The sequence below is a fragment of the Strix aluco genome, chromosome 11, assembly GCF_031877795.1.
Source record: "Strix aluco isolate bStrAlu1 chromosome 11, bStrAlu1.hap1, whole genome shotgun sequence".
Classification (NCBI taxonomy): domain Eukaryota; kingdom Metazoa; phylum Chordata; class Aves; order Strigiformes; family Strigidae; genus Strix; species Strix aluco.
Window position 1 is genome coordinate 12,235,534 of NC_133941.1, and position 17,031 is coordinate 12,252,564.

Consider the following 17,031-nt stretch of genomic DNA (forward strand, 5'->3'; position numbering starts at 1 on the left):
CACACCTCCCCCTTCGTAAACAGACAAGCTGCAAAGTCAACTCCATTAATACATTTCTCAATTTATTCTGCTCTTGTAGCTGGGAACAGAAGAGCAGCAACTTATAACTGCTTCACTCTTAACTATTACTAAAGATTCTATGTTTTAAAAGTTATAACAGGTTTTTGATATCACTTAAACAGAGTTGTGTATTGCATCTGCTTCACTGATACATGTATAGTAATGTTTGTATACTGCTTACTGTTAGTTTACCTTGATGGTGAATGCAGATGAAATTGAATGCTGTTGGGTTTTTTTTGCTAGGTAGCATATTTGATTTTTCTTATTGCCGCCAAACATCTGATATTTGTTTGCATACTCTACGCATCAAAGTGGTGTACAACAGTAACATGATGGTTAAAGAACTGTTCTGGAGCCAAGCATTGCAGCTGAATTAATTATAACATTTCTTAAATACCACTTATTTTTTTCTCCCCTCTACTTTGATCACATACTTCCATACTTGTTAGCTAACACAGTGGGTTTGAATAATTTTGTAGGAAACAAAGTTTTTCTTCCCAGTTAGAATTTGAAATGCTGGTGAATGCAGGTTGCCAAACCTCCCAGAATCATGGATCAGCATGCTTTCGGCCTAGGAACAGCAAATGCTTGATGTGTTCCCACTTGTATTTTCTGGTTACTTGTCCTGTTTTGGATACACTACTCCTGTTGACAGCAGAGGGGCTGCAGGTCTGTCCTCAGAGCAGCAGCTCCCAGGGAAGTCTCTCCCAACTATTTTGACCATGGAATAGAAGTTGCCTTCTGCTCCATGGTGGACTAGAAGGAGAGTCTAGGGACAATTCTGGGAGCTTTAATTACCCTTCTGGATTCAGGAGGAGGTGGAGTTTATTGAACAACAGTTCTTGTGGTTGGATGTGTGTTGTTATCTTTGTGATAAGTAGTAAAAATTACTGGTTTTAAATGCCAGTTGATATGACGACTGCCACTTCATTTAACAGAGAGGAAAAAGGTAATGTGAGAACTCCATTGTAACTTGATTTTTGTTATAGGGCTTATATGGGCATCTAGTTGCCTTTCTAATCAGTACACATGTATAAGGAAGATGTAGTTAAGGGGTTTTTTTGTCTGGCTTGACCTTGTTCTGTCACGTAGCCTTCCTTACCTGCCAGACTGAGAGCAGAAAGATGGTTAAAGCGCTACATCATGTACTAAACACTCTCATGTCGCTGTCAGTCACTGTAGCTCCTCTGGGATAAGAATTTGCTTGAGCTTTTAAATTGAGTCTCTTCCCTCCCCTGTATGTTCACTATTTGGCCCAAGCAGTGATAGGAAGCGTATGCCCCTTGGAAAGGTGCTCATCTTCTTTTACTGTTGCTTCCAAAGTAGCTTGCCTTTTTTCTTTTTTTGGGGACTTTTGGAAGCAGCTGGTTGGAAAGCTTTCCTTGTGTTTTTATTTTACATCTTGTCTCCCTGCTGCTTCCCCCGTCCCCATCTGATTCTGTAAAACACAGCTCCTGTGCTGCAGCTTTCACACTAATAATCTGTAGGAACAATTTTTAATCTGTCAAATTGTACTGACAAGAAGGGGAGCCCTGAGATTAGCACCAGCTCTGCAGGGCGGGTAGGGATCCCTGACCAACTGCAGGTGGGTGTTGGGCTTCTCCGTTTGGAAGTGATGTCTGAAATTTGGTAGAGGACTGTTAATTTCCAGACAGGTTTTTGTCCTTCCAGTGCATTGGGGTATAAGGCTTTCTTTAAGCTACCTTTTGTGAGTGCCCGCTTTGTATCAAAAGCAGCATGTCTGCGATAGTGCTGGAGTTTTGTATGAGCCAATTAGTGCACATTTACATTGTTCCATTTACTTATTTGTGTTTTAAAGGCTTCTTGTCAAAGTTCAAAACATAAGGCTTCACTTGTATGACAGCTAATGTATTAAACCTTGTGGTTAATGACATTTTGAATCTATAGTCAGACAACTAATTTCTTTTTAAATACAACTGAAAATTAGTGTCAAGCACTTGGTTTGTGAATGGAGATCAAGATACTTTAGTTCATCCTGACGTATTTTTAATATAATAATTTTTCCTCCGCTCTCTCAAATACTGTTTCAGGGTAGTACTGCTGTAACCGCAGCATGCTGCCATTAGCAGAGCAGTAGCTCCCGGTTAAAATAATCACCAGTCTTTGCACAAAGACCTTGTAAAAATCTGTTAATCCCACTGCGATGTTTGTGTGTCTGCCTGTTGCTGGCAGTACTGCCAGCTTTTGTACGGCGCTCTGAATTACGGGGAATTCCTGTCAGACTGCAGTGCAGGGTCCGCGGGTTAAGGTTCAACCTGGGAGGTGTTTTGGTCTCCTCTGGCCCCCGCTGACGGCAGCAGCACGTGCTCTGCTGGGCCGGGGTGTCGGGGTTATCCGAGGACCAGAGTCCGCAGGCTCATGTGCTCGGATGCTGACTGCCGGCGTGACCAGTCGGCTGCCGGCAGGGACGCGGGGAACAAAGAGCTGGGATGCAGCAGGGATGGCTCGGTTGCCGCTCGGCGGCTGACAGCGTTAGATCGCATCGGTTGCTGATGGAGGGGAGGAAAGAGCGCGTCCCCGTAACGTTGATGAAATGGCAAAACAAGATAGGTTTGAGGAGGTGGGATTGCTCGCTCACAAAACACTTCTAATGTTACTTTTTCTCTAATCCTCCTCTTCATTTTGTGGTGGTGCTATACAGATGCAACTTTTTTACATTCAAGACTGAGACAATAGATCTTAATTTAAAAAATGTCTTTAAGAAAAAAATCTGTCTGCAAAGCTTTACATAAAACCTGAACTGTAGCTGTTTCTGGTGCTGGGAACCCGTAATCTTATTTAAGCCCCATGAGACACCCCCACCCTGGTGTCCCAGCCTGCCCAAGCACATCGGGAGATGCTCAGCGGGTTTTTCCAAATCTCCAGGGTTTCCGTTCCCCCTCCCTCGCTACGAGTAGGCTAAGGATAGCATCAGACCCCTTGCTACTGAATATTAGTCGTTTGTTTATTCATTAAGCTCACATCTTGATTTCATTATCCTCTTTGAATCAAGGGTGAGGCGCTCAGGCAAGTTTTGGTCAACCGTTACTATGGCAACGTGAGACCGGCGGGACGGCGCGAGAGCCTCACCACCTTCGGCAATGGCCCCTTGTCTGCTGGAGGCGCCAGCAAGGCCGGGGCAGGAGGTAGGACGTGCTCCTGTGATCTGCCCTGCCAGGTGCTCTCTCTCTGTCTCTGCCTGACAAATCAGTATCCTACAGGTGAAATACGGTTGTTTTTTTCTTCTACTGTTCTGTTCTGTGAAATCCCCAGAAAAGAAACTATCCACATCAATGGGGAAGAAGTCCTGATTGCATGTTGCTTCTGGCTTTAGAAACTCCTATATGTGTTAACTCTCCTTGAGGGATTCCACTTTAGGCTGAGCTGAAGCATTGCTCTCCTGTCTCTAATCATGTCAACTGGTTTTTCCTCATGCAGATGAGAGCAGTGTCCTTTTTTCCTCTGAGTGCATTTGAGAAAGTACTTTAAGCAGGCAGAGCGTTTTATAGTTCCCAGAGACTGACTTGGGTTGGCTTGAATTTTGTGACTCTGTTTTGAAGGAACGTATTTAGAAAACCTGATCAATTTAATATTTGTAATAATATTTGGGGAATGTGCTCATAAGGATGTCAGATCTGTATCTGAAACAAAAAGATTTCATTGTATTACAGAGAGATTGCAGGATAGGATGAACAAAACCTCTGAAGTTAGTTAGGAAGTGCAGTTGATTTGATTTGAGACCATTGCTGAAGAAGTCAGTAATGTCAAGCACGTTTTGTCAAAACACAGTTCAGTGGGTTTTGCCTGTTCAAAATAAAGACCGTGGGTAAACCTGTTGAAAGCAGGCCTGATCAGAAACAAGAAATACCACCTATTTCCCTGTATTTTCTGAAGCTGATAGATATTTCCTTTGTCCTTGCGTTGTGCTGCCAACTGCCATACTTTTCCACTTTGTAGGGCGCTGGCTTTGCCATCCTGTGGAATTTGTCTCGCCTCTTCTCCACCCCCTCACTGGTCCTGCAGAGCCTTTGCCTCTCTTTGCATCCCTGAATCCACACTCTTTCCAGAATCCTCTTCCAGTACACCAGCCCTCTTTCCATCTCCTGCTGCCAAGGAGGGCAGTGGTGCCAGTAACCATTTCCCATTGCCAACCCAGGCTGTCCTCCCTCAGGACATCACCTCTCACATGTTAAAGCCATGTTAAGTGTCCATCTTACAACATGCCCAATATGCGCTTTAAGTTACAAACCCTTCCTTGCAGGAATGCTCAGAGCTGAGTTCATCACTATTAATAAATGTGTATGCATCATTCAGGATAGGTTAATAATTTAAACCAGAAGAGAGGTGCCATCACCGTAGGGTGGAGGGGTTTGGATCTCAGCTGGTTTCTCGTCACCTTTCTAGGAGGAAGCTCTGGATCAAGTTCAGTGAGCCGAGGTGAGATGAGTTTGGCAGATGTCCAGTGTCATCTGGATAAAGAAGGTGCATCCAACCTGGTCATAGATCTCATCATGAATGCCACCAGTGACAGAGTCTTCCATGAGAGCATCCTGCTAGCCATTGCCCTTCTGGAAGGTGGGAACACTACAATACAGGTAGGGAAATGGAAAACTTCTGCTTTCAGCTAAAACAGGTTGGGAAGGGAAATGTGTTTATGAAATCCAGGGAACTCAAGGAGGTTAAGAAGAAGCGGGGGGAAATGACTAAATGATCTTTGACCTGTAATTAAGAAAAATACCAGTGTCTACCATGCAAAAGTTAACTTATTAAATGTTTGCAAGGGCACTGGGTAATTGAGGTATTTCCCAGGGCCATATAGAGGAATGTATAACAAAACAGCTTTGTAGTGTAAGTTAATGTGACTACTTCTGTGAGTAAGTTGAAGCAACTGCAGCATGCTCAGAGACATTTACAACTAGCTGTTAGATTTCAGACTGGAATTTAAAATAACAGTAAACTCCAGACCACCACCGTTCTCCTGTAATCTTGCGGTCCTTCGTTTCTGTGTTTCAAATCAGAATTTGGTTTCCCTAAATGGCAATTGCGCCTGGTATGGATTTTAGTGAGCATACACCAACAGCTTGTACGGTACTCTTCCAAACAGAAAGTAAAACTTTATTATGGCAAAACATGCTTACAAAGATTGTTGCACATGTAGTATCTTATTCTTTTGACTTTTCATGTGTTCTGTTTGCAAACAGACAGTTTCTGCCTTGGACAACGAGCTTTATGCATAGCTATTCCAGAGAGTGTTACCCCTTTCCTACCCCGCTGCAATGTGTTTCACATGTCTGAACAAAACAATTGGTGATTTGTTTAAGAAGGTCAGTTTTGCAGATTGTTCCTTTCAGTCAGAGGAGCGATAACATTCAAATGATACACATACAGATTTAGGCTTATAATTTGATATCATTTGTGCTGCATCCTAATTAGGAACATTTAAACCACCAAAAGACACAGTGTCTCTCTGGTATCGCAGGAGCAGCAAAGAGCCACCACACTTACAATGTTATTCTTAACTAGACCTCCCTGGCAACTTCTGGGAGTAATGTTTGACCGGACTGAGGGTAGTGCTTTGCCTTGTGCTTAATCTAATCTCACTGTGGGCTGTTGCCAAACAGCCCATCCTGTTGTGGTCGACTGCTTGTCCCCTCTTCATACAGCTCCTGCAGCTGTGGGGTGAGTTGAAGTAAGTGGATGATCTGATGGAAAACCAGCCTGCTGGTGAAAACAGATTTGATCCCATAGAAATGTCAGGCTCGAACCTGACCAGAGATGTGCTAAAGAGCAGCTGTATCCTCTGGGCAGCAGCATGTGGTGAGATTTGGTTAAGTGTAATGTGGGGCTGAATCCTGACGAGTTATAATTGATCATTATGGTTAAAACATGCACTAGATCTCTACAGCAGCACCTCTTGTGTTCATGCAAGCTTCCCTTGGGAGGAGAGGGAACATTTTTGGGCTCCTTCACTCTGTCTCTGTAATCAGTACCCTCTTTTCCCCTGTGTATATGCTGTAGAGTGAAGCTTCTTTGCAAAAGACAAAGTGGGAATTAAGTGTTTAAAATCCCATGTCACCTTAAACTGCAATGACAGGATTAACATTCCTTGGGGAGAGTCACTCCTTTAAATTTCCTGCTCTTCTCCAACGTAAAGGAAGCTGAGCTTTCATCTTCCTCGCTCTCAGGCAGCCTCAGGTAACCTCACACTGTCATGCTGGAAGGAAAAACAAATTCTGCACCAGCCTGATGTGCAGAGATCCTTTGCTTGGACTGGACCCCAGAACTCATGGACCGAGTAGAGTCACTTCCTGCTGTGTGCGAGTCAGTGTTGGAAGGAGATTCCTTAGCTCATCTGGTCGAAACAAACAGGGAAATCTGCAATCCATCTCCAAAGACACCTTTTTCACCAAAAAGGGAGATTCTTTAGTTGGCATTTGCTGTTTGTAACTGGGAGCTGGGAGTCTGTAAAATAACTGTGTGGTGAGGAACGAGCTGTTGGCATAGGATGCTTGTAGCAAATGGCGTAGCGCTCTCACATCCGTGCCTCATGGTCCTGCCAGTTTCTGTTGCACCCTTGCCTTTATAGACGTTACTTCCGCAAGCCAGAGTAACTATTTTCCATCCTTTCCTGCTCAGCAATAAGTGCTTGGCGGTTGCCTTTACCTTTAGAAAATGTTCTGGGCAGGCAGCAGCTACTTGGTGCATGTGCGTGTACGTGCTCTGATGCAGTGGTGCAGGGTTGGGGGGGGGCTTTGGTGTAGGCTGCTTTTAAGTACAGAATGTTTTAGGAACCAAATGACTTGTGATGCCTACAGCTAATGCTGTAAGCTCCGAGGTCTTGGACACACCCAGGAGCTCTTACTCATGCATGCAAAGCACAGATGAGACTTGACTGAAAATATCCTGTGGAGCCGTTGTAATGTAGATATTTTGTACTATAGCAATCCAGTGACCTGATAGCAAAAGGCAAAAAAAGAAGGTTTATCAGTGCACAAAGCAGTTCCCTCTGTATTGGCTCATCTCCTGGTGCGAGGTAGTGAGTTTGCTGGTGCTTTGCTTCACTTGCACTGGCTCTCGCAGTCAGGGCCCGTGGGGACTACTGCAGTGTCAGTCAAGAACAGCGCATATGCAGCGCTCTGATCTTTCAGTGGTATTTTAGTTATGAAAGCCAAGCAAATAAAACTTTAATGGCAAAAAAAACACCAACCACAAAGCTTAACTTCTGGGAGAACAGCTGGCTCAACGCTGGTGAATCAAAGCGAAGGTGGAGGCTTGCTCTTTAGTAAAATCACGATTTCAGGTTTGTATCTCCCAAGTAATTGCTGAATGATGTCCAAGTTACACTGGTGTTCTGAGACAGTAAATTGATGTAACCAAGCTTTTTGCTCTTCACATAGGAAGAATAGCTTATCTGCTCACCCAGAAAACACAGGAGGCCATGGGTGCAGCTCAGCTGCTGGGGAGCACTGCCTTCACAGGAGAGCTGCCCAGGGTACTCACTAGTCTGCACAGCTTCGAATCCGATGGGTTTTATAAAGCAGTCTTTCTCTACAGCACAGTAAAGATTTGTTGACTGTATGGTCTCCTACTTAGTAAGATTGGATTTTTACAAAATACTCTGCAAACTTTGTCTGCTTATGGAAACTACGTGCACTTAACGAAAATGAACGCAATACTTTCCGGTATTTTATCCTGATCTTTCTCTAATCTGTGTTCTTTTGGTAAGCTTTGCAGATGAGGTAGGTAGGGCTTCACAGCCCCAGCAACCTGCAGAGTGGATTTTCTGAAGTTCTACGGCAGTTTCCAGTAACTGCCAGTGGAATAGTCATCTTCAGTCTTTGGACTAATAACTGTGTTCATTTTGCATCAGACGCATTTGTCATTGTGAAAGTTGACCTAGCCAAACCAGCCTGTCTTTGAGGCCTAACACAGTTTATCTTCATTTTACATTTTTTTTTTTGGTTATTATTAGCAGCTCTTGATTTATACTATTCTGAACAAGTTCATTCTGTGCTCAGTCTGAATAATTTTTACTGAACTTAAATTGCTTATGTCTACAGGCCTTTGAGAATAGGAAACTGGTGGGATAGGGACAGGTTATGTAAAAATGCTTTTTGGCAGCAAAGCCAGAAAGGTGTCACCCCTACGTGGCACTTTCTTAACTCCAGGTTTTCACACGGGAAATGAATTCGGCCTGAAGTTAAGCAAAGGTTTGTACTGACACACAGGAACTTGCACATGATGATTGTAATATGGTTAATAATGGGAGTTCCCAGGTAACTCCCATGAGCTTCAGTGGGAGAACAGATCCCCATTTAGTTGGGAAGGGATAACTGGAATAGGTGTTACTGTTTCATTAGATATGTGCAGGGCCAATATTAAGGCTAGGCAAAGTAGGTGGTTGCCAACTCTAGCAGAAAAGCAAACCTAGAAATCTTCCTTATTATAATTGACAGGAGTGATTTTTATTGTATTGTTAAGAAAATTAATGTGGGGGAGAAGCAGGACAAGAAATACTCCCAATTTATGTTAGGAAAGAGATGAAGCTGGTAGCGTATGGCACATCAAATCCCAGGCTGGTCTGTGGTTTGCTCTAGGGGTGAACATGGGTGTGATAAACTGTTTTGGGAGAAGGACAGAGGTCTTTGCCCACTTAAAGCTCTCTGGATGGAAACTTCTCTGTTATTTTTAGATTTTGGAATTCACTTAGAAACACCTTCAGGTTCTTGGTAACAGAGATGGTGATGAAAGTGTTGTAGCTGTGTCCGGTGAGCTCGTTGCTCCCGCACAGCAGGAGCTCCGGTTTTCAGTGGGAAGCCTGCCCTCCTTTGTAAGGAGACAGAAGCGGAGGAGGAACCGCAGGGTCAAAACCAGACAACAAATTAACTTGACAAATGCTGCAGCTCACTGAACTGAAAATTACATAAACCCCTTTATTAATTTATATAACCCTCAGCATCCACCTCAAGAGAGCTGGCGTCAGCGGTTCTGCACACAGCAGCCCTGGGGGGGCGGGATGTCCCACCGGCTTCATGGTCTGCTCTGAAATGGTGAGGGGCGAGCATGCCCTGCACCCTGAGTCCATCCACCCGGGTGCTGGCTTGGGCACACCTTGTTGGAGCTCACGTGCCTGGTGCTACATCTCCTTCAGGAGAAATGAAAGCTTGGTGCGTTCCCTGCGCACGCTGTGACATGGCAAGTTTTCCTCCGTTAAAGCAACCCAGGCAAATGAATGACAGTGGAGGAAATTGCTGAGGACTTCTCCTGTAACGCTTGTCTCTCATCTGCTAAATAAAAATTACGTGCGCCGTTACTCTGCCTCACCTCTGTAGAGTTTCGGGTTTCCTTGGTCGGTGGAAGTTAATGGCAAGTAAAGTCCCTTACATAACTGCCTCTCCATGGAGACTTTGGTCTGCTTGTTTAATTAGGGATCTTCTCAAAAGTTAGATTGTGTGACAAATTACCCACACGCACATGTTGGTATTTCCAGCAAGGGAAGGTAAAATGAGGTGGTTGACATTCGTTTAGTTTCAGGAATTTTTTTAAGCACTATCCCAAAGCGACGTGATGCAGAGCGACCACTTTGAGGTGTGGTGGTGCCTTCCCCCTTCATCCACAGTTCTTCTGCAGATGGGCTGCAAACACAGAGGATGAGGTGATGGGAGTCAGCACCCAAGGAAAAGGTGATTATTTTTCAGGAAAGAAGTGGGATTTGCTCCTAGCTTTAAGGCATCTGAGCAGAGTCACTGCTCCTGTGCAGAGGATGATGATGGGATCTGCTCTACACCTCTCCTTCCCACAGAGTATGGGATGAGGACCAGGGACCACCACGACTTGAGATGGCACCAAGGAGCCTTTGGTGGTGGACCAGAGAGTTGTGCCTCCATCACAGCATGGCAAGAGTGAACCCGTGTTGTGCTGAGCCAGGGTTTGGAGCTCACCATATATATGTGAGGCTTCTTTGAGATGTGACTGTACAAAAAGCTGTATGGCTTCGAGTTGCTTTAACTTCCAGAGGCTCTTCAGTTCAGCCCGCAGAGAGGAGCCGTGCATTTTGTGTGCCCTCTTTGAGTGCTCGTTGAGGGCTGTGGCTGCACGGTGCTGTGCTGCCCGATGCAGAAGTACTGGGGGGGGGGGGGCTCTGAACAAGTGAGATACCAAAAATCACAGCAGCCAGCTCTTCACTAGTCTGGTTTAGTAGGAAATACTGGTTTGGGTGAAACACTGGATTAGCACGACTTCTGTCTCCAGCTCTGCCTAGCACCATACACAGACTTGGAGTTAGTTGATGTTTCTCCTTGTGCATTGCCATCAGTGAGAAAACTCCAGCACGGTGGATTGTGGTCTCTTTTGCTGAACTCAGTGCCTCGGACTGTCCAGGGATGATCGATAGTTACTAAATAATTGCAGAACCGATGCACAACAGGAATTGAATCCAGAGCTATCCAATTCTTGTTTGTGTTTCTGGCACATAGAAGAGCCGCAGGAACCAAGTGACCGAGGTGCTACGTGGCCAGCAGGGAGATGGGGCTCACTTCTGTGGCTGTCTGCCGCAGCCTCCAGGCTTGAGGGAGCACTAACTGGGAGACGGATCTGTGTCCTTCGGCTTGCTGTAGCGTTGGCTGTGAAATACTGTGACAAAAATGGAAGGATAAGTGATGCTAAAAAGATCAACAGTGAAATAGCTGGAATCAGCCAGTCAACCCCCTTTATTTTTTTTTCACTTTCCCTGTTGGCCTAAATGTGTCCTGTCTGATTTGGTTGCCAAAACACTTAATTTCTTTTTCTCTGCCACTGCAATTGTACTTCAAAATTGGGAGAAAATTTTACAAAATGTTACAGAAGTTTTGGTGATATAAAACATAGATTTATTGACACAATGGTGCTTTAGGGTTTGTGCTTTGGACTTTCTAAACCAGATTTACAACTTACAAAATTTGTAAGAGTCACAGATATCTGCAAGCACACAAAATCATACATGATGATAAATGCTTCAGAGGGAAGAATATCTTTGGATTGCTAAACTTTTGTAAATAGCACTTGAGAACTTCTGGTTGTTGATCAGAAAAGGTCTCTTAAAATTTCTACTATTTATAACAGGCAGAATTCTTTGCTGTAGGATGTTACATCTTTTTTACATTGTTTTAATAATACCTGTTCAGGAAACTAAAGCAAAACCAGCAAGCTATCAGCATGTATTAAATAACCACCTATGTCTTCCACCATTTTAATGAGTTTTTCTCAAGTTAAAACACACCATAATTATTTTTTTTACCTTCTGAGTATGTTACTTTAGAACATGACATTAAAAAAAATGTTGATAAGGACCTATATCAACTGTCAGATTCAACTGTAGGCAGTGATCTTGTCTTTTGTGAAAGAGAGCCCTCTCTGAAATGAAGCATGCTGCACATCAGACCCTCCTTCACGGCACAGTTACCTTCAAAACACAGCGCTGAACCTGCACTAGTAATTAAGTCAGGGCTGAGGAAATCTGCGTCCTGATGCTCTGGCGATCCACAGCACGTGAGGAGACTTGAGATGGCAAAGCCGGTAGGAGCACACCGAATCTTTCACATGTATTTTAATGTATTTAGCACAGTAAGGTCTCAATCTCCCTTGGCTGTTGGATACCACCATGATAAAAACAAGCAAGCCCTACTAATAATGCGCGGAGAGACACAGCCAAAGGCTGCGAGGAGTCATTCCTGCAGAGATGATTTAATTTTTATTGGGGGCAGTAAGATGCATAGGTGAGATTGAGAACAGGGTGGATGAGATGAGATTGTAACAATACCACATAGTCTTTCTATGAGCTGCAGCTGATATTACATTTTGAAGTATATTTGGGCCATCAGTATTCCTGTATCATAGCATCTTTCAGCCTTTTTGCCCAAAGGGAGGTTTTATGCTTGGATTTTGATGTGCCCATCTGTGTGACTGAGCAATGTAGGCGAAGAAAAGGAAGAGTGATGCTACATCAGGGTTCAGCTGCATTGCTTGTCCTCCTGTCTTGGTAGCCTTGTGTTGTTCATGGCGGTTGGGTACCATGGGCCTCTTGTGCGGCAATCAGATGTGATCCTGGGCCCATAAGGAAGAGGGACGTAAATTGCTAATTCTCCCTATTCCTCTCAGTGGGATCCAGGTCCAACATAAACTTTTAAGATGATCCCTAGCAGGATTAAAGTCCTCCACAAGCAGGCAGAGGCAAGCTATTCAGAAAAACAAGGTCATGCTGCTTTTTTTTTCTTTTTTTTTTTTTTTGGTAAGCACAGGAATCAACAAAGCGATGTTATATAACTTCTATTTATATCCCACTTGCTCACTAGCTGCAGGCATACAAGAGTAGCTGAGAAGGGAATTTAATGAGCTCTCAGGGCTTGCTCACCTTCCAGAGCGGGTAGGAGCCAGCTTGTTTTTGAAGTGCGTCAGCAAATGAAACTGGTGGTGGGTGGGTGGTTTGGGTAGGTGGACTGACTTGTTGCTATGGTTTTCTTTAATTCCTCTGTCTCTCAAGAAGATCTTACACTTTTTTTTTCTTTTGGGGAGTCTGCAGACTTCCTTGTTTCTCACACCTACACAGAGCTCACTGGTTCGGTAAGGAAGTGGGATTCATGCTCCTGCCATGCAGGAGCCTTGCACAGATTAACTGAGTGACCCAGCGGGTGCGTGCTCCCACATGTGTGCAGGAGGAACTCAAATAAGGCTCCGTGCTGAAAGCAGGTCAGGCCCCTGAGTCTCCCACGCTTTGGAGGCCATCTGCTCCGTCTCGGGGGGGATGGGGATTTAAACCCCAAACCCAACAGTCACGTTTCTACCTGTTGTTCCCCCAGTGTGTCTTCACCTCCTGGTCATCATCCAGCATCACTTCACTGCCCCAGGGGTTCTGTACTGGCTCTGGAAGGGCATGAGGGAACTGTATCTCTGTGAGGTTTGTTCTTACTCTCCTCTTTCTGAAATGACTTGAAATTGCATCAAGATTTTAGGCGTTGCGGTAGGAGAACATGTATGATATAAGGGCTCTTCCTGAAACAAGTGGTGTAATTCTGCTGTTGCCTTCATTTCAAGCTGTTCGAGAAAGATGAGCGTTTACATGGGTCTGTGTACACTTGTACCCCTCCAAAAACCTCCTCCCTAAGGTGGGGCAGAATCTCCAGCTAGGAGTAAGAGCCTTGCAGGATGTCGCGTGGATGCCCCTGACAGAGAATTTGTCTTATTTGTGGAAAATAGAGCTGGGAAGTCCCCCTTCTGCTTTCAGGACAAAGTTTATTTTACAGTTTGCAAAAAAAACGGGCAATTGAGGTGTTCTGGCAGATTTTCCTTATGGGTTTATTTCAAACTGTGAAGCATGTTCAGCATGAAATATTTCAGCTGCCATTTCCTTAAGCTATGCAAGACTAATGATATCTATCACTCACGCCCCAGAGTGATGGATCTTTAGCAAGCCAGGACGTATGAAAGATTTCAAGAAAAGAGAGGGATCAGTGATATTTAAAATAAATAACTGAGGGGGGAGAGAAAGCAAAGTTAGGTTGGAATTTTCTGCAGTGGAAGCCCTTGCAATATGTTTAGGCAGAATGTAAAGGGTTGGCATTTGTACTTAATTCAGTGCTTGTGTTAGCAGTGCAGTTCCCCTTAAAATGTGGCTGCTTTGAAGTAGTCCAGCTAGAAGAAACGGTACGGGGGTGGCAAGCTCTTTCTGCAAACATGAAGTAGCACAGAAGTTTTGCATTAGTTCATGCTGGCAGCCTGTCCAGATAACCCAAGCAAGTTAACATCCCTGTAATAATTTCTCTCTAGTGTTGGAATAAAATGTCCTGAGTTGAAGCCAGATAGCTGATCTTTCTCCTGTATCTGGAGGGACTTTCCTCTTTGAAATATCCCAGACTAGTCAAGTTCATGGGGTATTTTCTCTTCACTGGCATTAGAGAAATGGGGAGGGAGATGACAACGGTTTGCTTTAATTTGTGAAGTATTTGCTGGGGCTTTGCTTTCCCTTATTTATTGGTAATCAGATATTTGTTTTCCTGGGGAATTCTTTGGGATATGTTCGGATGGTTTGGCAGGGCTTAACAGCTGTGCTCTGTTGAAACAGGGCTGTGAAGTACAGAGGGTGTGGCCCCAAAAAGGCTCTGTCCTCTGCAGGATGACGGCAGGCCCTGGTTCTGCAGCCAAATGCTCCTCTAAAATCAGGCCACCCTTCTTTCGGGAGGAAGCACGCAGCTGAGCAGATGCCTTTTAAACCCAGCGCCTGCTAATAGGTTTTAGTTCTATTTCTCACGACATGATCATTCAGACAGCACATACAGTCCAGCCTGTAATTACTGAGTCTGGGGCGGAAAGCCAAGCTATTCAATGCAAAACAATCAAACGGTTGTTCCTTTTCTTGGCTGGTGAAACACTTGTGGCTTCAGGGCAGATCCAGCTAACAGGTAACAGCGTAGAGGAAGGTGTTCCCAGTAGAGGTGACAGCACACGCAAGCAAAACTGGATAAGCCTTTCAAAGGCAAGAGCAAGAAACTAGCTGCCTTCAGCCAACTCGGGGTTTTTTTTCCCATTTAACAATCCTACGCTGGGCCCAGACTCATTCATCGTTAAATTTATTGGGGATTAGTTAAATTTACAGTGGATTAGTTAGCTGGGTCTCTACTCTGTACACCTTACACAAAGATATGTAAGCTGTGTTTTATGGCTTCGCTCTCCAAAGGACAGATGTCAGCTCTGCTCGTTAAAAAACCAGTTTGCTACCGATTGCTGGTACGTGAGATATGTTAAGGTCCATGCTGTGTGGTTATCCTGCCTCCGTAATCCCACTCCCCTGAGCTGCTGGGTAGTTAGCTGAGCTTGTCTTCCACTTGTCATTGGAAATTATGTATATTCTATGTCAAGAGTCTGGAAAGCAAGGCAGGAAGGGAGAGGAGGTGAAGTGGTAATGTTAGGAAATATGACTGTTCTTTGCTGATATTTTTTTTTAAATGTGATTCTGCAATCCAGATTGTTAATGATCTGCAATATTTAAGAACATGCCAAAAAATAACCACCACAGAAAATGATATTAATTCTGAATAAAATTCTAGCAAGCAAAAGAAGTATTTTCAGTTTAGCAAAAAAGGTAGGTAAACATTTAAGAGTTTATGTAAATAATTTGAAGGGGAGAGGATACCAAATTCCTGGGAATAACTATAGAAGAGACAAAAAAATTAGTATCAGTGACTAGAAGTTAGTAACATAAAAAGGAGCTTAATCACATGTTTCTAACAGTTATTAACCACTGGAACAGACTACAGACAGATGCATTTCATTGTCTCTGGCACCTTCTAAAGAAAGATAGGATGCTTTTCTCAAAGTTGTGTTATTTAAACACAACTTTGGGCTCAGTTAATGAGCGAGAGCAAAGGGCTGATGGTGCTCAAGGGTGGGCCAGGCTGTAGCTAACCAGTGTGCTGCAATTTAAACTTGGCCTTTGATTTATTTCCTAGTGAAATCAGTCACTTGGTATGCAGCTTTTCTGCAACATGTTTTGCGTGGACCAGGGAAATAGTCATAGATGGAATGGTGATGGTATTTACTTAGTGTCTTCCTGTGGTTCAGAGGCAGTGTGCTGGAGGGGCAGAGGTGTAAGGGGGATGTTCTGCTGTGCGTGAGTTTTCTGGTTGGATTTGTTTAGGAGCACAGTGGGGTGGTGGAGAAGAGAAGGAAGAAGTTATTCCACTGGTTTCCTGGTACCTGGTGGTGTTTAGTTGTTCTACTCTGTGGTATTTTAATAGACTACTTTGGATGTCAGGAGAAGGAATCGGTGTGGCTGGCTTTGCAGATGTGTGATGCCTGTGCTGGGTGGTTCTCCTTCCATCCCCTCAAAACAAATAGGGCTCATCATAACGCTTGATGTATCATACGCCTGTAAAAGAAGCAGCATCCTGCTGCTTGCCCAGGGCTTCATAACCTGCGTGGAAGCTGCGCACCACAAAAATAAATCTATTCTCCAGTCACCTGCAAGACTTTGAACTTGGCAAACCTTTACACAAGAAGATTTTTCCCTTTGTGTTTCTTAAAGCTCCTTCTATTGCCCCAAGTTAGTTTTGAATGAGTTTGTGGAGGTGGTGGTTGCTCCGTCTTTAAAAATGATTGAGAATTCTTTGCGTGGTGTCCTTGCATGTGCATGGTGAGCATAGCTATCATGTTGGAAGCTTGTGCATGGCATCAGCGGATGTGTTTGGGTTTCTTTCATTCTGTGTCTGTGTAATTAATTGTGATCACATTATCTTTGGTATTCTGACATCAGAAGTCTTGGTTCATTTAATCAACTGGTTGATGTGCTCTGGAGATGTATTGCTTTTGATTCACGTATGTGTACCTGTAAAGCTGTTTGAATCTGGCATTCATAAAGCAAACCTCATGATCTTCCGTGCATCCTGTGATCTTTTGTTTAATGGTAATGACTTTTAACAGTCATTAACAAAACACAGTTGAGATAAAATACTGTTTCATACTGCATGATTTTAGCCCTCTGTAAGAGCAGGCTACTGGTCCACTGCTAGTGTCTCGAGTATGAGATGAAGCTTGTATCTTTGCATGCCTTCCAGATAGCTTTTCCTCTGGTACCTTGTACTGGGATAGCCAGGTACGGTCCAGATACCGGAATGTTATGGGTCACGCTTCCCTGCCCTACAGTAGGCTTCTAGATCACACATCCCAGCTGGGTGGTGGCTAAATCGGGGAGTCTGTCTGAGAGATGCGGAGCCAGCCTGGCACCAGTTTCCTTGGGGGACCCTCGAAGGGACAGCTGATGTCAAATGCTCCCATGTCAGCGGTACATTAAAACACTATTCTTCAAAAACACGCACAAGCGTAGAGGTTTGCTGTTCTCTTCATTCCAAGCCACTCTCCTAGCACACTTGCTCTTTCAGCAGTCTTGTTTGTGGTTGCATGATGTCTGTGCAAGCCAGGACCCTAGCATATGGTAGTCTAAAA

At 44.2% G+C, this 17,031-nt stretch overlaps 1 protein-coding gene across 7 annotated transcripts in view; it reads left to right on the forward strand.

Annotated features, from left to right (window-relative positions):
• Window positions 1-17,031, forward strand: part of ITPR1 (inositol 1,4,5-trisphosphate receptor type 1) — a 171,271-nt gene that overhangs the window by 104,040 nt on the left and 50,200 nt on the right. For all 7 annotated transcript variants that reach the window (XM_074836080.1, XM_074836081.1, XM_074836083.1 and 4 more), the window contains 2 exons: window positions 3,074-3,206; window positions 4,465-4,655. In XM_074836080.1, the coding sequence (XP_074692181.1) occupies window positions 3,074-3,206; window positions 4,465-4,655 (324 nt within the window). The remainder of the gene's footprint in view (window positions 1-3,073; window positions 3,207-4,464; window positions 4,656-17,031) is intronic.